Consider the following 24,729-nt stretch of genomic DNA (forward strand, 5'->3'; position numbering starts at 1 on the left):
CCTAGGAGATCCCAGTTGCTATAATAGAATGTACTAATCTCTCCTCGCCCAGATGGTAATAACGGCCCTAGCAAGAAGACAAGTCAAAATAGATTTGGGTAATCAAATTACTTTGAGGTTTCATTGTTTAAAAAGCCAGTGCTTTTGAGTATAATTTATAGTCAGAGGCTATAATTTGCCCAAGATTTGTTGTTTTGTCTGGACCTCGATTTTGTTTCATCATACTATTTGTGGTTTATTGGCTTTATCACAGGGTAGGCACTTGTAAGACATCAACAGGAGAAGCTGCTCAACCAAATAAGAAGAATTATTTCACTGGACAATTACAATGGATTGGAAAATATAATTATAAAAACAAGCAGATACATAACTTTAGAGTTTTGTAATATTTTGCACCAAGGTGACATTAAAATTGTTTTAATGTCAGAATCACAGAATGTAAGGACTAGAAGGGACCTAAGATCATCTCAGTTAGTGGTTCTCAACTGTGGTTGAAGGACCCCTGGCATCACTATACCCTTTCGGAAATATGTAGGTCAAAACTATTTTCATAATAATACTATGATATTATTTGTTTATTAAAATAATCCTCCCCTTTCCAACTAACTATCTATATGAGACTGGATTTCTTCAATCATCACAACAGATTTAATCCAGAAGTAGATATGAGAATCTAGCTCTCTTCGTTTAAACCAAACATTAAAGTCATTTGCAAAAATATATAAAATAATGCTATTCTTTTTACTTTGGAAAATAGTTATTTTCCTAAATATATTAATATTAACATGAATTTTTAAGTCATTAGCTTTAATTTCCAAAACAATAAATATCAATAGATATTAACCACATGAAAATCAGTTCCATTGGAGAGTATTCAATAATTTCTAAGAGTATAAAGGGTTCTTCAGACCAATAAACTTTCTTTTGTCAGATGAGGATCTCCTGAAGAGTCTTTAGGTATAATTTATAGGACAAACAAGTAATTCTAAAGGACTTTGTCTTCCTCTAGAGGTACTCAATCAACAAATGAGATGAAATATGCAAACCTTAAAACACCAAATAAATGTTTGTTGTTGTTGTTATTATTATTATTATTATTTTTCTAGGAGCTAAATAAAAAAAAAGATGCCCTTGAGTTGGTAGGACATTATACCATTCACCTTGGCACTGTCCAATCAATAAGAATTTATTAAATGACCTGTGCAATAACACACTGTGCTAAGTCCTGAAAACACAAAGAGGAAGATGAAATGATACATATATTTAATCTATAATTTAATCATGGAAGGTACAGAAATGAGTTAATATATACATACTGACTATGAAAAAGGAGAATACACAATAGATTGAGAAGGGGTATCCTACCAGTGGAGGTGGGAGAAGGTCACCCGGAAAGCCTTAATAAAAAGGTAGCTCCTGATCTGACTCCTGAAATAAGCCAGGAATTACAATGGAAGGTAAAGAAGGAATGCAAACCAGGCCTAGAGAAAAGACAGTGCAAGGGCCCAGAAACAAGAAAGGTAGAGTAATATATGGCGAACAATGAGTATGGGCAAAATGCAAAGTGTGAGGAAGGGAATAATCAATTAATCAATAAGTATTTATTAAGCATTCACTAGGTGTCAGTCACTGTTTTAAGCTCAGAGGCTACAAAAAAAGGGCAAAAACAGTTCTTGTTCTCAAGAGGCTTATATTCTAATAGGGGAGAAAACACCCATATACACACACACCCCACACATATACGCAAATGCTTATGCATGTGTATATGTGTGTGTATGTGTGTGTGTGTGTCATATTGATGTATAAGTATTTGTATGTGGATGAATATACATATTTATATGATACATATACATACACACACACACACATATACACACACACATATATATATATATTGGCAATCTAACAGAGGAGACAAGAGAAGCCATATATGTGTACAGAAAGATTTAAGCATATATGTATGTGTATGTGTGTGTTTATTCTTCCATCTTTGAATCAATTCTAAGAGTAAGGTTTAAGCATTGCCTACCACTACCACCCATTTCCCCCCCACTTACTGTAAAAGCTCTTATTTGTGCAGCTTTCTTATGTGACATAATTTTCTCTATTCTATCTCTCCCTTCCCTCTTTTCCCAATGCATTCCCTTTCTCACCCCTCCATGTAATCACCTTATACTCATCCCCTCTGTTTTTGTGGAATCCTTTCAACTGCCCTAATGATGGTAAAGTTTTTAAGAGTTACATGTGCCATCTTCCCATATAAGAATTTAAACCTTATTAAGTCCTTTATGATTTCTCTGTCATCTTTATCTTTTTATGCTCCTCTAGAGGCTTGTGTTTGAATGTCAGATTTTCTATTCAGCCCCATCAGGAATGCTTGAAAGTCCTTTATTTCATGAAATGTACATTTTATCACCTGAAGGTTTATACTCAGTTTTCCTGGGTAGGTGATTTTTTTTGTTGTAATCCTAGCTTCTTTGATTTCCAGAATATAACATTCCAGATTCTTTGCTCCTTTAATGTGGTAACTGCTAAATCTTGTAAGATCCTGACTGTGGTTCCATAGTATTTGAATATTGTTTTTTGTTTGTTTGTTTTTCCTGGCTGCTTGATGTATTTTCTCTTCCACCTAGAAGCTCTGGAATTGGCTATAATATTCCTGCGAGTTTTCATTTTGGGATCTTTTTCAGGAGGTGGTTAATGGATTCTTTCAATTTCTATTTATACCCTCTGGAACTAAGATATTTGGGTAATTTTCTTTGATAATATTTTGGGGTTTTTTTTGATCATGGCTTTCAAGTAGTCCAATAATAAGTCTCAAATTATTTATTTGATTTATTTCCAGTGTCAGTTATTTTTCAATGAGATATTTTACCTTTTCTTCTTTTTTCATTCTTTTCACTTTGTTGTATGGAATTATTAGCTTCTACTTGTCCAATTCTAATATTTAAGGAATTATTTTCTTCAGTCAGCTTTTGTAACTCTTTTCCCATTTAGTCAATTTTACCTTTTAAGGAGTTCTGTTCTTTAGTGAATTTCTGTACTTTTTTTTCCATTTGGCCTATTCTTTTTTTTAAGTTGTTATTTTGTTCCTTATTTTTTGTGCTATTTTTACCAAACTATAAACTATCTTTTCATAATTTTCTTACATCACTTTCATTTCTTTTCTTAATTTTTCCTATACCACCCTTATCTCTTTTGTTAATTGTTCCAAGAATTCTAGTTGGGCTTGTTTACGATTAGCATTTTTATTTTGATGCTTTGCTTACAGTTATTTTCATATTGTTTTCTTCTTCTACATTTACATCTTGGTCTTTCATGATCAAGTTGTTGGAGTTTTTATTGTTGTTGTCATTGTTAGTTTATTTTTCCAGACTGTTTCTTGACTTTGACTTTTATGTTAAAGTTGGGCTCTGCTCACTTGGCGATGAGCAAAACAAATTGCTTACTGCTTAATTAAAAAAAAAATTCATTCTGCACCCAGTATATTTCCCTGTCAGGAAGTAAGACATGTGCTTTATACTTGGTGCTCTAGAATTATGGTTGGTTATTGCACTGATTAGAGTTCTTAAGGCTTTTCCTTTTCTGCTTTCTGAATTAAGGTCAGTTTTGACAGCAAATCATTGTTCAAAATGTAAGGACTCAGCAGTGGATTACTGGCTATTAATGAGAGTTATGATCTTCTTACCAGGTCTTTAACATCAGCCTCAGTGTATCCTGATCTGATCATGAGAACTTTCAAAGAAAACACACAACACTTGTCCATCAGTGAGAGGTTTAAACAACTCATTTCCAAGTCCCCCCCTTGTCCACTAAATCTCTGTGTATCTGGAAATGAGAAGAATGGAAGCATAGGGAGAGGTCCTTTAAGGAGAACATGCCACAATCTTAAGCAAATTGCTTTAACAGAAAGTAGTAAAAAGGGATTAAGGGAATTCTTTAATTTTGGAGTAGTCCTACAACCTGTGTTGAATTGCTACTGTTGTTTTCTGTTCCCCATATGAACCTGTGATATCATTGCTCTAGAAAACTCTCAATGTGGAGACCTTCTGTGAAGCCAGATACATACATAATCTATAATTTATAGCCTCAACAGAGTTGCTTGAGGGTGAAGTGACATGTTCACAGTTGTGCAATTAGTATATGTCACATACAAGACTTAAACTCAGGTTTTCCTGAGGCAAAGGTTGACCCTTTCTCCATATACTATGCACTTCTTTGTGGGAAATAGGATTATTATCCAACCTTGAGATTATATATATTGTAGCTCTTCAGAAATTACAGTTGACTGTAAAATTTAATAAAGACCACTGTCATTTATAACTTAATGATTTCTCACCTAAATTTTCTGTAGAGCTACCTAAAGCATTCGTGCTCACTGGGATGCTCCTTGGATGAGAATTCTATGCTATGGATAAAATTGTTGGCCCAGTGAGACATATCCATACAGCCACAGGGCATCAGTCCTTCTAACGATGTCTTTCAACAAAGAATTCAAACATTTTAAGTAACATACATTAGATTCTGCCAAAAGGGATATTACTTTATGTATTTTATGTAGTAGTTAAGAAATAAGACATCACTCATCTTTATTCCGCCCCCCGCAAAAAAAAAAAGATGAACAGATGGTTAAAGATCACAACTTCTGAGAAGAAATAGAAAGGGTAACCAAGAAAGGAAGATATTTTGTGTATGTGGGAGTGGAGAGGGATGGCAGGGAGGTAGGCAGTAATGAATGGGAAGAAGAAAAAGTCAAAGCTTGAAACTATAGATTAGAATTTTTAAAACTAAGAATTCACACATCTGAAGAATAGAAAACTCTTACCTGAAGCCAGATAGATGATATGGAAAAGCATGTCTTTTCCTTGTACAACATCCACCGCAACATGAGAAAACCGGCTGTTGTCTTCCATGAAGTAAGGAATTGTAGTAACTGGCTGTACTACCTCATGCATAAGAATGAACTTTTGAGCATCCTGAAGGTTCCTTTCTGTCAGGTTCACATACAAGCCCTGGTCCACTGTACCACACTGAAAATGAGGAAAGATGATCTTATTACTATAGCCAACAACCAATTGTCATACCATAACTGACTTAGGTAAACATTACAGGAAGATACAAAATTAGGCAACATTACTTTTGCAGTGAGATTGTGGAAGCTACAATTTCTATATGTATATATATTTATGGAGAGAGAGCTAGAGAGCGAGAGAGAGCAAGAGAGAAAACAGACATAGATATACATATATGTGTATATACAGTACATATGTATGCATTTATAATGTTGCAATATAGTATATGAGTATGTGTGTTTATATATGTATAACTATATATATATATGTGTGTGTGTGTGTGTGTATGCATATGTGTAAAAACACACAAAAATATACACACTGTCAAATTAGCTAAAGTATGTACTTCTCTTTTCGCAGTATCCTGAATATCAGCATCCCATTCATTTGGATGGCTTTCAATCACACCATAACTTCTGAAGAGGATAGAGCAGGAGTAAAATATTGAGTATAAGTTAATGCTAACTTTAGCTAAAATAACTTATGCCCAATAACTTCTGAGCTCACTTGTAGCCACTTGGGAGTTGTCTGGCTAAGTGTATTTTATCACATCTGTCTGCTAAATCAGAGATTCAAATTCAAAATGCAGCATTCAGGAACATTACAAAGATTTATTACATTTCCTGTAGGAATAATGGGTCTATAAGGCTATAAATGGGTTACATGGAAACCGAGCTCTGCTATTTCATCTGTGAAAGGTATAATATTGCTTCAACATCATTCATGTAAAGTTACCAAAGTGGGGGAAAAACTATGCTGGCTGAGTTCCTTCACACCAGTGCACCCAAATTCCAAGAAATAGGGAGGGTTTTTTTTTTTCCTATCTGAATATACTTAGAAATAGACAACATAGCAAAACCTTCATATGTATGTATGTATGTATGTATGTATGTATGTATGTATATGTATGTATACACACATATATGCATACGTATGTGTATATATATATATTTCATACAGAGGTAAAATAATTAACATGGATTTTGTTCATGCAGATTTTTTAAAATCATACTTTCTGAGAAATGCTTAGATTTGTTATCTCCATTTGAGTAGGAACTATCAGTATAGCATAGCTCATCATTTTTCTTTTATTTCTTTTTCTTTTTTGGTGGATATGAGTTAGGAGTTAGTGATGTGCACTTGACTGACATGAAGCAAAAGGATGAGGGAAGGGATCAAGAATTTTTCTCATTTCTTTTAAACTTAAAATCCCAGTTTAAATTTGATTTATGTTCATCAGAACTTAATATTAGAGGGTTTTATAGAAGTGAATTTCACTGTCTATAACAATCTGAAAAGTATCATTCACAATTTGACATCCCTAGAATTTGTCTTTATAAGCAACTCAGAAGTACAAAAGTAAAGAAATGGAAGTTTGTGGGGAGTTTTCTTCCTTAAAAAGGAGGCATGCTTATAGCATGTGGAGGAATTTGACAGATGTGGTAACAGCAAGCTTATAACAGAATCCTAAAATCCTGGAATTAGAAGGAAACTTCAAAAATCATCTACTGTGATCTTCCATTCAATACAGGAATTCAGCATCCCATATAGAATATGATTCATCTTAATTTTGTCACATGACAAACGTATAGAACTCCTGGAAATAGATAAATACAGAAGAGAATATTGATCATTATAAAGGTTAAATGATTTAACAAACATCATTTCAATGAATAGTACCTTCCCTATAGGACAAGAATATATAAATATGTCTGATTTAGGCACATCAAGGCCATATTCTTTCTCCAAGATAGTGAAAGAATTGAATTTGAAAAGGAATGACTGCCCTTCCTGAAACAATACAATGATAAGAGCGTGATGCCAAACCATTCCATTTCTTTTTGTAACTTATTACTAAATTAATCTTATATATTTCAAACTTCCCTATTTGCTTTTATCAAAGCCACCACCATTCTTTCACTGGCTCAGGTTCCTAATTTTGGCATGATCCTGACTACTCACTCTTCCATAAGTTGCCAAATCTTGGCCATCCTTCACAATATCCCTTGAATCTGACCCTTTTTTTCCAATTGCATAGCTTCCATCTTAGTTTGATGGAAGCTCATTAACTCTTCCCTAGATGACTGTACCAGCCTCCTAATTGATTTCCTTGTTTCAAGTCTCTAACCACTGTTCCATGCTGTGGACAAAGTAATTTTCCTTAAGAGCGGATCTGCCATGTGATTTCTCTGCTCAACTAACTCCAGTTGCTATGATTTCTAGCCATTGTCTCTAGAACCTAAAATAAAATTCTCCATTTAGTTTTTCAAGTCCTACACAACCTTGCCTCAATCTATGTTTCCAGTCTTGTTGGATATTATTCTCACACCATAATCCAGCAAAATTATTGGTTTGTATTATGTAATGTTATATTGTATTATATTAATATAATAAAATATTATATTGGATTATATTGTTACATTATATTGTATTTATTATATTATTTATATTGTATTAATATCTCTTAAACACTACCTTCCATCTCCTGTTACTTTGCTTTTGGACTGGTCATTCCTCAGGTCTTCAAAGCTTTTTCTCACTACATCTGCTTAATCAAGTCTTCTCTCTTCCTTGAAGACGTGGCTCAGAAACTATCAAATGTATGGAGTCCTTCTTAGTGCCCTACATTCCAGTGCTCTAACACTACCTTATATTTAACAATTTTTCACATATTCATATTTATTACCTTTTATTTGTGATATATATGTGTGTATGTGCTTTGTAACATGTATGTGTGATTTACTTGTGGTACACTCTATTAGCATGTAAGCTCCTCAGGAGTGGGATTGCTGAATTTTTATTACTTTATCTCCAGCACCAACACACTGATTGGGATAGAGCAGACACAATAAATAATCAATTATTAGGTGATTGATTATTTTTGCAAAATTATTCCATGCTCCATTATTTTATACCCGTGCCATATCTGCTAATCTGGACTAAAAGACGTTCAAGGATATAGCACTACAATTTAGCAAAGTGCCTTGACCATAGAAGGGAACTCAATACAGCTTTGTTATTATAATTAAGATGATGATAATGATGAGTATGATGATGACATACCACCTATTTATTCTTGGCAGCAATCTAATATGGGGTCTATAGGGAAAATGTAGTTTATTTAAGCTATGAATTTATCCCACAGGAAATATTTAACTCCCACATTTATTTAGCAGTTCAATTCATCAGGCACTTATTATGCCTATTACATGGAAGTCACAGAGGTGACTTACTTTTAGTGAAATGTCTCTTTAGGCAGAGTCTATGGAAGCTAGTGTAATAACCTTGGCAAGAGGAAGAACCACTTCCATCAACAACTGGAACAAGAGGAAAAGATAGAGGTGATAAAGAATTATTCAGAAGTAGAGAAGTGAAAGTACAAAAAGAGGAAGGTCACAAAAGATTGCTGCTGTTTTCTCTATAATATAGGAGATGAAGTCCTAGGAAGAAATGAGTATGAAGAGAGATGGGAGGGAATAGATGTGGGGCAGACTCTTTGGGCTCCAGAATAGAGTCAGTCCAGACATGTAAAGTAATCCCAATGCAGCAATGAGACCCAGCTGAGATAAGATAACATAAATCTTTAATGGCTCACATGGCTTCATGACTTTTTCTAGCAGTGTTCATAAACATGTTAAAAGGAGTGAAAAGGCAAGGATAATCCATGTTGGGCTCTAGAAAAAGGTGGGCTCTTCTTTTCCCTCCTTCTCTTTGGCTTCATGGCTTCCCAGGTTTTCTTCAAGTCTGAGCTAGAATCCTATATTCTACAAAGAAGCCTTTCTCAATCTGCCTTAATGTTAATAGCCTTCCCTTTATTTATTGTTTTCAATGTATCCTGTGTCTAGCTTAATTATTCACCTTACCCTTCATTAGGCTATGAGGTCCTTGAGAGCAAGGACTATCTTGTGCCTTAAGTTGTATCCCAGGCCTTTAGTACAGGGCCAGGCACTTATTAAATGACTGAGTGACCTATAGTATTAATAGGTGAGGGATTCAAACGTAGAAGATAAAATGTAGTTAAACTCATTAATTCTATGGTAAAGTCTACAAAAAAGAAAAGTGAAGACAAAGCAGCAGAGAGGGACTGAAAGAATGGGAAAGAGTAGAAGGACTGGAAGTCACATGGAAAAAAGAATGGGTTAATGGAAGTGATGAGAGACAGAAGGCTGGGAGGTTGTAATTAGGGAGAAGAATTGGAGAATTTGTGATCATGGAGGTAGCACAGTCATGGGTACTTGTGAAATCTAAGACATGACCAAACCTGTAGATAATGAGGTGGAATGAAGGTAAATGTCATGAGACCTGAAGAAATAGGAGACCTGGAAGACCAAGGTGTTTCTGAAAACATCAAAACGTATATTGACATGACCAAGCATGAGGGCAGAGTTTGGGTTAGAGAGGAAGACTTTGAGCCAGGTGCTGAACCCATTTTAAAGGGCAAGTCGCAGGGCTAAAAGACTACAATAAGGAACTACACTGATGATATAGGCAGATGGAGTTAGGAGGATAAGATTGGTGACTCATCGCAACAAAAGAATGATCTGGAAGTGATTGCTTTGAAGGAAGAACTTTTTTAATTGTAAAGCACTCTGTCAAGGCAAACTACATAATCACAAGAAAAAGGCTCAATCATTAACTGTAATAACAAGCTAAATATGATTTTATGCTGCCGAATCAAGCATAAAAGAGAATTAGCATGTAGAACTGTAAATGAAAGGGCCTATGTGACTATATATATATGTGTGTGTGTGTGTGTGTGTGTGTGTGTGTGTGTGTGTGTGTGTGTGTGTATAATACACACATAAATGTAGCTATACATATGTGCATATACAGGAACATTCCATTTATACAGACATATGTATGCATATATGTAGAAGTTTGGATTTTGAACTACCAGCTTGGATTTCACTCTTAACTAGTTCCATGAAAGCAGCATAGAGCCATTTAGCATTATAGTTCATGGAGCACTGTGACCAAAGCACATGAAGCCTTAATGTTCCCTCCCTATATGAACATGGATGAAATATGTTCCTCTACCTTCTCCTAAGCACACAGATGTTGCAGGGCAAAGTTCTTTGATGATTCAGACTAATTCCCTATTGCCTATTTCCCACAGGACAGAAATGCCTCAGGGACCTCAGGGTTAATAAAAATAGAAAACAAAATTTTTTAATATAATTACATTACATGGTGATTTGCCCAACACCATAATGCCCAGTGAAACTGTGGGCCACTTTATCAATGAATTTTTTTTAAATAATCTCTGATCATGCATGTAAGCAACAACTTTAAAGAGCAACTGCTTGGGGGCAGCTAGGTAGTGCAGTAGATAAAGCACCGGCCCTGGAGTCAGGAGGACCTGAGTTCAAATCTGGCCTCAAACACTTACTACCTAGCTCTGTGACCCTGGGCAAGTCACTTAACTCTCATCGCCTCTGAAAAAATAAAATAAAATAAGAGTAGATGTTCTATGTTCTTCTAAAGTCCATCTGTGGGGTTATGTACATAACTGTTTAAGGAGGACAGTGTAATGTTAAACAAGCAGTCCTCACCCAGAAATGATTGACATTTCTCCTTTCTCCCTCCCCCCTCCTTGACCCTACTAAAACTCCTCCTGCTCCTGTGAGAGCCATTGTGGGAGAAAAATAACATTGGCACTTTTAGAACACCTTGCAGGTCTAAAAGTAAGGGTCAGGAGTAGGGGGGAAGCAAACAGCAGGAATGCATTCAAGTATGTAGTGCTGCTTGAAATGAGTTTTGAAGGAAACAAAGGATTCTAAGAGGTGGGAAATTAAAAAGAGGATGGAATCTAGGCACAGAGAAAAGCAAATGGAAAAAAAAATATAGAGATGGGAAATGAAATGTCATGTAGAAGGAATAGCAAGAGGACAGATTTTGGCTGGACCACAGAGTATATGAAGGGGAGCAATGTGTGATAATGCTGAAAATGTAGAATGAAGCCAGGTTGTGAAGGGCTTTAAATGCCAATGTAATGGGAGAAAGCATCCAGGATATTCAGCCGTAATCTTATTTTTTTCCTTTAAAATTAGAACAAAGCTGTTTAAATCAAGATGAACAAGGACCAATTATTTTTGATAGAATAGTAAATACCTTATAAACCAAATACTGGAAAACAAAAACAAATAGACAAAATCTATATATGGTCACCATCTATCAAAATTTGGTACCTAGTAGACCATACTGCATGCATGACTTCAATGTAATGAAATCTCAAGTTCTACCTCAGGTAGAACTGACTATATGGTGTAATCCCAGAGCATGAAATACATGCTACTGTTCTTTTTGTGCCATTCAAGATATGGTATGATTCTTGTAAATCAAAGCAATATAAAGTAAAATAAATATTTCATCTCTTTGAAAATCAAGTGACATTTTAGAAAGGAAAATGTAAAAAAAAACTGCTACAAATTTAACATTCCTTAAAGTTGCTGGAGACTTATGAAGTTAACAGCAGTGTTTATTATATCAGTTCATTAACACTCTTAGCGGAAAAGATATAACTTAAAAGTGTCTACAAATGTAGTTAATTTTTATATTTTACTTTAACTTTATCCTTTTAAATTCTTCAGGGAGATTTGGCCCCTCATTTAAAAAAAAAAAGTAGAGCTGAAAGATGGGCATGGTGGCATACACATGTAATCCCAGCTACCAAGCAGGCAAAGGCTTGGCAAGCTTAACTTTAGGAATTCTTAGTGGCAATGGATAAACTAATCAGCACCAATTTGGTGAGCCCTCCCACACACACACACCTCACCCCTGGATTAAGAGACTATCAGGTAGCCTAAGGCACAGTAAAATGGCCTGAGGTAAGTCAAGGCTTCCCATATTGATCAGTAATTGGATTGACTTTACACTACTAGGCCTAGTAAGATAGGGAAATTCAGTCTTTAAAAAAAATTTAATGTAATTTAATTTAAAATAAGATATTATAAAAGTAGATAGAATTGAAAGAGCATTATTACAGCTCACCCTTTAAGGAGTATGGATGGGAAGTTTTGTCTACCAATATTTAGAACTTTGACTAAAAAAATTAATTGTATTAACTCATATGTGAATTCGATTATCTCTGTATCTTTAAGAATATGGACAAGGATTAATCCTATGATTTTAATGAGGTAAAGAATTCTCAGAGGAGGAAGCTTTCTCTACCACTGTGGATCAGTACCTTCTCTACAGATGATGGTCTCAGAGAGTTTCCTAGAACACTGAGGATTTTGATAAATTACATTCAGGGTTGTACAGCCAGTGTGAGTCAGAGAAAAGACTTGAATTTAGTCCTTCCTGGTTCTGAAGCCAGTTCTCTAATCTGCTGTACTATGCTGCCTTTTCTATTTATCTTTAAGCAAGGAAATAAAAGTCTGTTTATTTCTTGTTGAGCTGCCAACTTCATTAGCTCTACTGGCCAGCTGTGATTTAAAAGACATGTGCATTTATTTCTCTTTCCTTGGCCTCTCTCATCATCAAACTCATATGAATATCTAGTGAGAATTTCTCAAATAAAGCCCTCAAACACATGCTTAGAATTTGAAAAGTCTCTGACAATGGCTTGTAACCTTGGCAAATAATCAATCTTTTCTAAGTTCTACTTTTTTGTCTATGCCCAGACAAATTTATTAAAGATCATTTTGCCAGATTATTTGAAATCTATAGATGAAAGGCATCTTTTCTCACCCTATATTTCCCAATTCCACTCATAGTACATATGTTTTATTATAACATCAAAATTATTTTAAGTATGGAAATATGCTTCCAATTTTCCTTTAGATATGTCTCCTATACCATATAAAAAGATCTGTTTAATTAGAGTGTCATTCAGTAGAGATAACTGCTTCCAAAGTAAGAGAATACATAATTACTTTAAATTTAGGACTTTTGCCTAGTCTATGACTGGGGGCAGCAAATTTTTTTCTCTCCATAATTCATATGAAAAGCAACATTCTCACTGTATCTACCTTTATATTTGTGTTTGTGAATCTGCCCATAAGAAGAAGCAATCTGATATGTGATGTATATTCAAATAAAAAAGCTCAACAAGCTTTTATGGAGCCCATCATATGTGTAAAGGCACTTCCCCAGACTTAGAGACATGCAAAGACAACCATTTTTCCTCAGTCATTGAAGAGATTTATCTGTTTACCTACATCTCTGATTCTTTGAGAAACAATTGACTGAGAAGTAATGGCTTCTTCTCTGAAGTTACCTGGAAGTTGGGGTTGGGATTCGGGTAAGGCAGCCATGCTGAGCGAGAATTCTCCTGGTATTTGAAAGGTCCATTGAATGCCTGAGAGATGGAACTCAGGTTGAACACACATACAGCAGAGGCAGCTATACTGTTCCTGTGGAAAAAGTTTTTTAAAAAAATGAAAAAGGCCACCAAGGAACCCACTAAGCATGTTGTTTTTATTGTTTTAATGTGAAATTGACTTTTATAGTCCCTCTAGAACATTGCCTACTTAAAGTTCCTAGAAAAGCTAAAATCAAAACAATCAGTGGTCATTTTCAGTAATTTCATTGTGGGGGAACAAAGATTTTGACATAAAACAGAGGTTGCTTGACAAATACCTCCCTTAATTTTAATTCTGCCAGAATGATTGGATTAATTCATGAGACAGTCATGATTTGCTGACAAAGAGGTTTGAAGAAGTGCATCTTATGGTTTTCAAACTCCCTAAGACAAAAGCCTTTGCTCTGGTTTGTACATGAGAGTTTGAACTTCCTCTTCCCTCGCTCTTGTGTTTGCTCTTTGTCTGTTTACTTCTCCTGGCAGCTCTCTCAAAAGCAGTTAAAATCAGTGTAGGGGAAAAAGGTCCATCATAGGCTATATAAAGCAAGGGGAAAAGTTTAATGCAACATTGACACAAACATAGTAAACCACTAAATACAGTTTTTAAATAAAAGGACCAACAAGAGGTTGTTTATAGAAGCTAACAGAAGTCTAACATATACCTTTAACTAAGCATTATGGCAGCAACACACATTTTGCTAAATGAAATTTCATTCAGAGATTGGTTTGAAGTGAAAAGTAAAAAAAAAACAGTGGTAATTATTAAAATGACTTCATATCAATATTTACAACAGAAACTCATAAGAACTTCTTATCCCTTTGGCAAGGAATTACTTTTCACCAGTTCAGCAAAATTATATCCATTTACTATCAACCAACTCCCTTAACATCAAAGGAGAAATCACAGATGTTTTGCTGTTAGCAACTGACACTAAGGGTCAATTATTAAATGCAGTCCAAGCAATAGGATTTTCATAGGGGTTTTCATAGCTAAACATTGCTGTTTATTGTCACCCAAGTTTTATGGTTTCATAAGCCATAAAGTTCACAGCTTTCCTATCCCTTCTGAACATGCTGCTTTCATTTTCTGTATATTAGAACACACTGCCTGTACAACGCAAGAAAAAGGCTAGGTGCTTTCTGGATCTGTACACCTGGATGTCTGGATGTATAACATTAAACTCACTTAGTCCAACCTGATTTTAAAACCTTTCCTTCTGAATCCTGTTTTTCCTTAGGACGTCACGATTTCTGTCTGTGGCTCCAAAATTCACCCAATATCTTATATTCACAACCGTATCTCTTTCTAACTGCAGTCTTGAACTCTAGTCTTTGAGCTGACCTGGGCTCTTATGGTTGAGCATTTACCTTTTCTTGCCCAGATCTAGGCCTCCAGCCATATCCAAATCATGCTACCTATTTTCTGGCCATCATCACCACCACCTTCCTCTCAGAAACTTGGACTCCACCCCTGCAACACTCTCAACCAGAATAATTGAGTTTTTGTCTTTTCTTGACTGAATCCAGGCCTGTTTCTCACTTCTTAGCAGTCCAAACCATGCCTCCACATGTGCACCCCGGCCCCCAGACACATTCATTCCAACTCCACCACCCCCCCGGAAGTATTTTCCCCTCATCAGAATGAAACGTCTTTGCAGTCATGGATTCTCATGCTTGTTTTTACTTTGTCTGTTTAACAGGCTATAAATGTGTCTATATTAGGCATATAATGTCTATTTCGTTTCTCTTACTTCTCTCCAATAAGTCATCATGTTCTCTTGATTTTACCTCCCCAATATATCCCATACCTGTCCCATTCCATCTATTCCCTCTTGTATCACTCTTAACAACCACCTACCGGGCCTACTGCAATAGCTCCTTAATGTGGTTTTCCACCTCTAACCTTTCTTCTACCTAATTCAGCCTTTATGACAATCATCATAATCATCTCTCTGCATAGATCTGGCCATGTCATTTACATGCTCAAAAATTTCCAGGATTTCTTTTTTTACCTAGAGAGGAAAGTTCAATTTTTTTTTTTGGTCTGGCATTTAAAGTTCTGCATTATCTAGTGTCATCTTACCTTTCCAGCTTGATCCCATATAGTATTATTACTTTCTACATACTCTATGCTCCTCACAATCAGATCTATCCTCTATCCCCATGGGCTTTCCTATCTCCATGCATTTGCTCACACTATTTTCTATTCTTTAAATGTCAGCCCTTCTTCTTTATCTCCTACCTCTTCTTTAAAGCCCAATTCAGATGCAACATCCTACATGATACCTTCCCTAATATCTGAATTCAGTGATAAACATTCCTCTCTGGTCTCCCTTAGCATTTTGTCAACTTATTAATGCAATCGACATATATTATCTCTCATAGCAATCTTTCTGTCTTTATGTAAACTGGAAGGAAAACTCATAGATAGTAGGTACAATGCTCTATAAACTCTGCATCTTCCTACGACTTAGCATAGCTGCACTATATGCAGCAGGAATTTAAAATATGTAATATATAATTATATATATATATATATATATATATATATACACACACACACACTATATATATATAATTTAAAATATTTAAATTTTAATTTAATTTAATTTAAAATATTTAATGAGTAGATTGCCAAATCAAAGATGGTAAGGTGATCTCTGAGCCTCTATCCACTCTATAGTATATGATTTTATTAATGTGAAGACATTTAAAAGGAAACCTCTTTAAGACTGAGATAAATGAGTATTTCTTTCATATTAATAACCAATTATTGAATTGGGACAAAGTTTTTTTCCCCTTTCCTACTTCCTCATTCAGAAATCTTCCTCCGTAGGTTATTCTGGCAGCCTTTGAAGTACAGAGGTGATAATGAAAAGGAAAACTTAGATCTGTTCAAAAGGAAAAAAAAACAGTTTTGGTGTATTGATGGATTCTGGCTCATTGTGTTTTACTCAGGTCTGGGAAAATGTAGATTCTCCTTTTTGTCTAGATTGCCCGAGGCTGAAGATGATTTGGAAGTAAATGACATGATCAAAGTCATGTCCCCCATCCTCTCATTAGAATAGTTTACCTCTCATTATAATATTTATTCTCTCTCATTATTTGTTAACTAATTACAGTCACTTGCCACACTCAGGAATACTCACTCTTTCAAGGGTGTATAAGTGATAAGTGGATTCCATGAGGGGTCTTTGGCATTTGAGAGTGTCACTAACCCCTTTTATTAATGATTTGCTAGCATAATTAATGAAATGATTAACTACCCAGAAACTATGTCAGTCTTTCAAACTTTTTACATGTCACAAATGACAGAATCAATTAAGAGCCTATCTCAGTACAGAGATTTATTTGCATTTATAAGCTCCTGAAAATTTATTATAAAAAACAGTCACATATCATTATGGCTCCATCCTATCCTATATAATACAGGCAGCTAGGTGCCATAGTGCATAGGGGGTTGAACCTGGAGCCAGGAAGACATCTCCCTGGGTTCAAATATGGCCTCAGACACTTATTAGCTATGTGACCCTATGCAAGTCACTTAACCCTGTTTGCCTCAGTTTCCTCATCTGTAAAATGAGCTAGAGAAGGAAATGGCAAACCACTACAGTATCTTTGCCAAGAAAATACCAAATGGGGTCACAAAGTGTCATACATGATAGAAATAAATAAACAGAAACAGAATTCTGTGTAATGGATAGGGTGTCTTTGGCCATATTTAAAGCTTGGTTTAATTTGTCCCTCCCACTGGCCATGGAATCAGAGGATCTGCATTCACATCCTGCTTCTAATATTATATGTTTGACTTTTGGCTAGTAACTTAGCTTCCATGGGTCTCAGTTTCTTCATCTGTAAAATGAGATCTTCAGATTAGATGACTTCTAAGATCCTATCCAACTCTCAATCTGTGATTATAGGTTCCTAAGGCAAGTTTGAAAAATAAATCTACTGGTGAGGAGTTAGTAGAGTTAGTTGGAATGCTGGGTCAAATATATCTTGAATAAAAGCTTTTTGTTTTTTGTTTTTTTTAATGAGTAGTTCTGGACAACATGGTGAGGGAAACTCTTAAAACTATAGCTTTAATAGGCTATAACATAGAGGGCAAAGTTGGCCATTCAGAAAGAAGGAGGCATCAGGTCTGTTTTGTCAGAGAAAAGGAAAAGGATGCAGAATTCATTTTTTTTTAAATGACAGCTAAGTGGCACAGTAGATAGAGTGCTAAATTTAGAATAAGGAAGACCTGAATTTCAGTCCTAAATCAAAGACTTATTTGCTGTGTCACAAGTCACTTAATCTTCCAATCTCAGTTTTGTCTTCTGTAAAATGGGGATAATAATACCACCAATTTGCAGAGTCTTTGTGAGGATAAATATTTGTAAAATGCTTTATAAATGCTACCTCTTAAGAGAACTGTATATTTGTTGGGCAAGCTTTGGTTAGGTGGGTGGCGAAATCATGGAGATTAGTGTTGAAATAGGAAGAAGATGATGGCTTTCTACCCCCTTTTTTTGTCCCTTTTTCCCATCTTTTCTTTCAATACTTTAGCCTAATTCTAACCACCTTAGTCTTGGGGAACTTAGTTTTACCTTGACTTTAATTCTGGAGAAGCTAATTTCTCTGGCAAGAAAAACATTAGTAGGAGAGAAAAGTATAGTATAAAAATGAAGTGTTGAGTTTTTCCCAATATTCCTTGTTTCTAATTCTAAAAAGAATATAATAAGATGGGGTTTTTGTAATTTTTTTCTGCCTTCTCTTGCTCACACTTAAACCTACTGAACAACTAAATTTATTTGGTTTGTACTGGCCTTTGTCCTTAAACTGTATTTAGAAACATGCAATCAAGAAATTACAGAGAAAGAAGTAACATTAAATCTCATCACATTCAACTTTCTCATTTTACAAAGGGAGAAATAGATTTTCTATTGGGTTGATGGCCATTAGTAGTTTAAAAAAAAAACTACCCCAAAATACAAAAGAACGTAAATATTTCGTGATTTGTTGAGTTGATTTTCACTTTGGAAAAGATCAATTTTCTTAGCTACGTAATTTAAATAAATGTAGAAAACAGTGATAAGTCTAATTTGGATCAATACCACAGAATTTTATAAGGAACCTTCCACCCATTCTCCACTAGTATTTCTCATCTACCAAAATAATAAAAGAAAACATTCTAGTAATTTTCCAGAAATTGTTTTTTTTAAATCTACAAAATGTCCCATAGAAATGGCAAAAATTCTAATTATGCACTATAAAAAAATAAACAAGTTCTGTGCATTTTGTTTCTAATCTACCCTAGTCAAACATGAGTCCTTTGAGGGCAGGGGCTAGTTTTTCACTTTTATTTTTGTAAATCTAATCTTGAGTACAGGGCTTTGCATATAGTAGGTGCCTATTTGTTAAATGATACTCATTATACTTTTCTTTCTTCTCATGGGCAGAGAGGTGGACATGATTGCTGCCATGAGAACATAACAAGCAAATACAATTCATTATTGCTGTCACTGTCATCATTGTGGTTGTTGTCATTTCTATTGTTATTATTATTATGATTTGTGAAATATTTAGCTCCTCTTTTTGAAGTAATGGATCACTAGATATGTCATTCCTCTGAATAGAAAGTGACCTTGATCAAACATGGTATAATAACCATATAGTAGCAAGAGTGGCTTCTAACTCTCTCCACAAAGGACTAGGAAAGGATGTGCCCAGGGTTTAACTGTGCTGCTCTGGACTCTCTCCTGTTCAAGCATACGTATAATGATTCTTTGGCCTCTCAGCAATTCTCACCTTGCTAAAACCTGGATAATTTATATCTATAGGATTTCCTTGGTGGTACCAATCTAATAATCTATATCATTGTTGCTCTTGTATAAAAAAATGAGGTTACTTTGAGTTGTCTTATTCTTGTTAAAGCTAGGTAGGTTCTTTATGATCCCTACTTCCTTACCTAGACAATGATCAAAAATCCCTTTAATAATGTATTCTGGAACTTTGCCAGCAAGGTCAAGTAAACTAACTAATAATCTATAGGCTCCCTGATGCTTCCTTTTTTGAGCAATCCTGCCTTTCCTCCAGTCCTTCAGAACCATGCCTCACCCACCCTTCACAGTTTTTCAAATATCACTAATAATACATGGCTGAACAATGATCTGCCTCCCGTCTCAGTTTATTTGGATGAGTTGAATCTGGACCTAGTAGACAGAACTCATCAAGGACATCTGGACATTCTCTATCTCCATACTCATCTTAAACATTTTTAATATGAAAAAAATATTACATATCTTTCTTTTTATGAAATTCCATAAAGTTAAGGGAAGTTTAGTGGATAGTGCTAGATTTGAGGTCCTGAAGACCTAGGCTCAAATCACATTTTAGGCACTTCCTAACTGTGCAAAAGTAAGTAAAAGTCGCTTACACTTTTAAGGCCCCTATTGTCTAATCCGTAAAATGAGGGCAACAGTGAACTTGATAGCCTTTGAGAAGCATTAAGAACTTTGAAAGTCTCTAATGAACTTTGGGGAATAACAAAATTTATTTTTTTAATATTAGAAGAATAGTAATTTCCAAAAACTATCAAATTTTACCTCATGAACATTCAATAGGTACTATTTGCCTGCATTCAGTTCTTTGGCTTCTTGTCTACATCCTACTGCTTCTCAAATATAAGAAGTCCTCATGCCAGTTTCACCTTTTGCCAAAATGAGTTTTAAAGGATTTATATGACAGCTTAGTTTAGATGAGACAAAATTCAGCAACTAGCAATGTGTACGTGAGAGTAGAAATTCCTTTGATCAGTCATTACGTTGTAAATGTATAGGACTTTTGGAATTGTATTTTCTCATACAGTGTGAACAAATAGTGGTAAAGTGGCTTGCCCAAGGTTGAAATGGTAATAAATATCAGCAAGGGGACTTGAATTCAGGTCTTCTGACTTCAAAGTCAGTGTTCTAACCATTGTACCATGCTTCTTCTTGCTGTGTGACCCTGGGCAAGTCACAACTTCTCTCAGTCTCAGTCTTTTCTATTAAATGGGAATAACAATAACAAAATCTACTTTATTTGAGTATTGTGAGGGTCAAATACATATAAATGTTTTTTTAACATTTAACCTTTTTAACCTTAAAGAGCCATATAGACATTATCTATTATTTGGCTCAAGATTATGGTGATCAAGAGATCAAAACTAGAGAAAAGTTTTAGGGAAGGGGGTATCCTATCACAGTAATTATTACCCACAACCAGTAGAGGTTCCAATAATTTATTTCAGAAATCAACATTTGGCCTTTGTTTCCCAATCCATACCATCATAAAGTTGAACCAGAAGATATAAATAGAAAAAGTATTCTAAATAGTAAACCAACCTAAGTATTTTTTTAATCACCAGTGATTTAGGGTATTTTACAGAAAGTTACATGGGCTTGCTAAAGTACTATTTGGATTCCTAGGGAAGTTATCATAGCAATTACGAATGGAGTATAATCTTGGGGACCAATGATAACCAGGATAAGAAAGTAACTAGATGCGTAATGAAGAGAATTGTAAATATTTTGCCCAGGCCTACATTCAAAATTGAAAAGGTAGGAGGAATAAATAACCTTGTTAAGTCTTGGAGAAAGTCTTTCAATTAAAACTGGCATTTCAGAGCTGAGTGCCCAAGGCAGCCATCTTCCTGAAAATTGGTGTCACATTCAGCCCTAGAATACTTAGAACCAGTGGAAGTTAATGAATGCCCAAGAGCACCCATAATCAAAGGAAATGGATAATTTTCTAGAGTTACTTTCAAAGGTATTTTCAGGGTCATACTTACCAAATTATGTGTCCTTAATTATTCCTATAAGCATTGTTGGTTGTCTCTGTGTGATTGCTATGTAACCATAGACTCTGATCAGAAGGAGTACTGTGAGCACTGAACCTGATGCTTTATTTTAGCAATCTCAGAAACATATTTGCAAAATCAGAGAATGCGCCCTAGGAGATGGCATTAAGGAGATGATCTATGTCAACCAATGGTGCCAGTCACTTCTATTTCTTTCAGGGTATTTGACTAAATATAAAAAGGGGTGAGGGTCTTGAGAAGCAGTAAGATAGCAACAATGACTAAAGAAGATGGGGCTTATATTGACTGAGTAAAACTGCTGGAAAGTGAGTAGAGTGAGCAGAAGAACTATATAACAACAAAAAATATTATAAAGAAAAATAATTTTGAAAGAACTCTCATCAATATAACAATCAACCATGATTCCAGAGGATGAATTGATGAAATATGATCAGTCTCCTAACATAGAAATGATAGAGTAAAAATGACAAATAAGATATGTCTGAACATGGTCAAAGTGGGAAGCTGTTTTGCTTTAATATGCCTATTTGTTATAAGGATTTTTGTTTTACATGGGAAATTGGTAGGAGGGAGAAAAATAAATGCTAATTAATTGAAAAGTATAACTTTTTAAAATCGAAAGTTACATACACATTAGTGGTAAATATCCCATAGATTAAATCCAGTTCAGGAAGGAAAAAAGTACTCTGTAGTTCATTGTAGTAAAAAGGAACTTCCCCGGGACGGGAGCAGTTCAGCCGAGCCTTCATGAAGGTGGTCCACGTATCCTCTAGCAAAAATCGGCCTCCAATGTCATTCTTACAAACTCGGGCAGCCCTCGAGAAAACAGTTTTTCCACAATCATGCTCCACAGCATTTTCCCGGAAGAAGAAATAGGTGAAGTTCCCAATATCATAGGATGATACGAAATTTGGTTCTAAAACCAAAAGAGAAAAGAAAATCTGATTATTGACATTTGCTATTTTTTTCATTAGACCTGTAATCTCATTGGAAGAAGCAGTTTCTAGTGAGAAACTTCATCTACCAATTGGATTATCATATTCTCTGCAACTTAATGTCTTAGAGTTTTGCCTGTGGCACCACTAGTTAAGTGGTTTGAACAACTTTATATCAAGTAACAACAAAAGTAACCAACATTTATATAGCTATTTAAGATTTTCAAAGCACTTTACATGTATGATCTCATTTGTACTTCACTACAACCCTGTGGGATAGGTGATATGACTACTGCAATTTTATAGATAAAGAAATTGAGGCTTAGAAAGGTTAAATGATTTGTCCAGTGTTACACAGTTAGTAAGTCTGAGGTTTCATTTGAACTTGTCTTCCTGACTGCAAATCTAGCACTCTATCTTACACACATAGCTCCCTGCAGTATGTATCAAAGGTAGAAATTAAACTCAGTTCTCCACCCACTGTACCATACCTCCTCTCTGCTTTGTCTCACCCGATTAAAATTCTTCCATTCAAATGGGGGGGGGGTATTTTTTTTTCTTAACAGTCCTTTTTCACATATTAAAATTGATCAAATGCCAAAACCACTTTATGTAGTTGAATGCAACAATTCCCTTGCATTGTGAATAGCAGGAAAGAAACATACTATGATGAAGTTGCTAAGCACAAGTTTTAAATTATAGAAAATCATAGGAATGATTTCTCTGCTTGAGCACTCTACAATAAATCAAGCTCGAGTAAAACTGGCATTAATAATGCCAAACAAACAAAAAACAAACCCTCAAACAACAATACAAGATTTACTGTACAGTTTAGAAAAATACATGTTTCTTGCATTTTAAATTCTCATGCAAGTACTACAGTTATCACTTGCATGAGACACAAGAATGAAGAATGAGATAATTTTTGTATTCTAATAAACTGGTGAAAAGGAAAATGTTGCTAAGAATGTGTTCATGTATTTCATGAATCAAGGAGAACATAAAGTCAGTCAACAAGCTTTTATTAAGTATCTACTACGTGCCAGGCACTGTGTTAAGTAGTGAGGATAAAAAAGTACAGTTTTTGCATAGAGATATATGTGCACACTTGGGAAATGGATGCTATCACTAAGAACTCATTTTTATCTTGAGACCTGAAAATGAAATCCAAGCTTTCTGAGTGTTCTGAAACATTTATAAACTTTTAAATATATTACTATTTCTATAGAAATATATAGACACTACAGTATATGAGCATATTATATATTTATTATATCTTTATGTGATATATATTATGTACTACAGTATATGTGCATATATGTATATATATATACACACACACACACACATACAAACATGCATGAGAGCTGAAATGATTTTGGCAGTTACAGCACCTATTTATATAACATAGTTAAGTTATTTTTATGATAACACATTTTATCATTGCTAGTTAATGTTTACTGGAGGACATATTTTAATTATCCTCAAATCTTTACTTTGTCCATTCAACCCAAGAGAAGCCTTCCTGATAGTTCATGACCAATTACAGGTTCAGTTGAAGTGCATCAACCAATACCTAATTGCCCCTGAAAATATGTCCTTGTGGATACATTTGTTATCTGTACCTTTTCATTAACTTTGAGTGGCAAGATGTAGGCATAATTATCTTCAATTGTCCCTACAAAACTCAGAGGCTTGCTTTGTTGAAAGGAAAGCCCCTTGAAATAAACAGAAAAATAAGAATCTGTTGTCCTTGTTAGATTGGTTTTTGATAAACACTTGAGAATAACCTGAAGGCAGGAACAGAGTTTCTATCAGAGACAAATGCAAAGGAGTTTATTTCCCTAAAAGAAAGTTTTATTAAGATGAAATTCCAAACCATAAATTTCTTTTACTGTCTCAACTAAACATTTTACTTGCTATTCCAAAATACCCTGGAGGTTGCTTATTACATTTCCAGGGTACTAGTGAAGGTCATGGCGGTTTCATTCAAATACATTTCTGTGTCCAAATTTGATAAAAGAATGATCTGTGGGGCACCTGGATCTTATTTCTCTACTACTTACTCCTCCCTTCTCCAAACAATTCTCCCACCACCCACTGTGTGATATAAATACAGGTGACTCAGTAATACTAAAAGGTACATATAAAGTTGTTATCATAAAAGAGCTTAAACATGTGATACAAAGAGTAATTATTGAACATAAAGAGTAGTTTCTTTTTGAGGCAGAGGAAGAATAATATATATGCCTGTGATTTCATTGATCTAGGGAAACTCCTAATGTGTTAACTCCCATCACTGATATACCTCAGCAACACATCTATAACTTAATAAGCTGCTTCGAGCTGATAGGTTAAGTGACTTATCCATAGTCAAATGGTATATTTATGTTAGTAAAAAATCAATACCAGCAGTGTTGTCTTAACAACTATGTAAAATTGAGAAGCAGAGTTTTCATCTTTTAATCAATAGACATGTATATTGCCTTCAGTAAACATTTGTTCCTGGGTTCATTCACAAAATCTCTCACAAATTTCCATTTACTAGGCTCTGTCAAGAGCTTCTTCTTGGAGTCC

The 24,729-nt window shown here is 34.9% G+C and overlaps 1 protein-coding gene across 1 annotated transcript in view; it reads right to left on the minus strand.

Moving 5' to 3' along the window:
- The window catches only part of SEMA5A (semaphorin 5A), a 627,229-nt gene that overhangs the window by 221,977 nt on the left and 380,523 nt on the right, over window positions 1–24,729 (minus strand). Inside the window, 3 exon segments of the mRNA XM_021004419.2 lie at window positions 4,826–5,030; window positions 13,294–13,429; window positions 21,848–22,133. Coding sequence (XP_020860078.1) covers window positions 4,826–5,030; window positions 13,294–13,429; window positions 21,848–22,133 — 627 coding nt within the window.

Source organism: Phascolarctos cinereus, unplaced genomic scaffold (assembly GCF_003287225.1).
Source record: "Phascolarctos cinereus isolate Bilbo 61053 unplaced genomic scaffold, phaCin_HiC Scaffold_4;HRSCAF=312, whole genome shotgun sequence".
Classification (NCBI taxonomy): Eukaryota; Metazoa; Chordata; class Mammalia; order Diprotodontia; family Phascolarctidae; genus Phascolarctos; species Phascolarctos cinereus.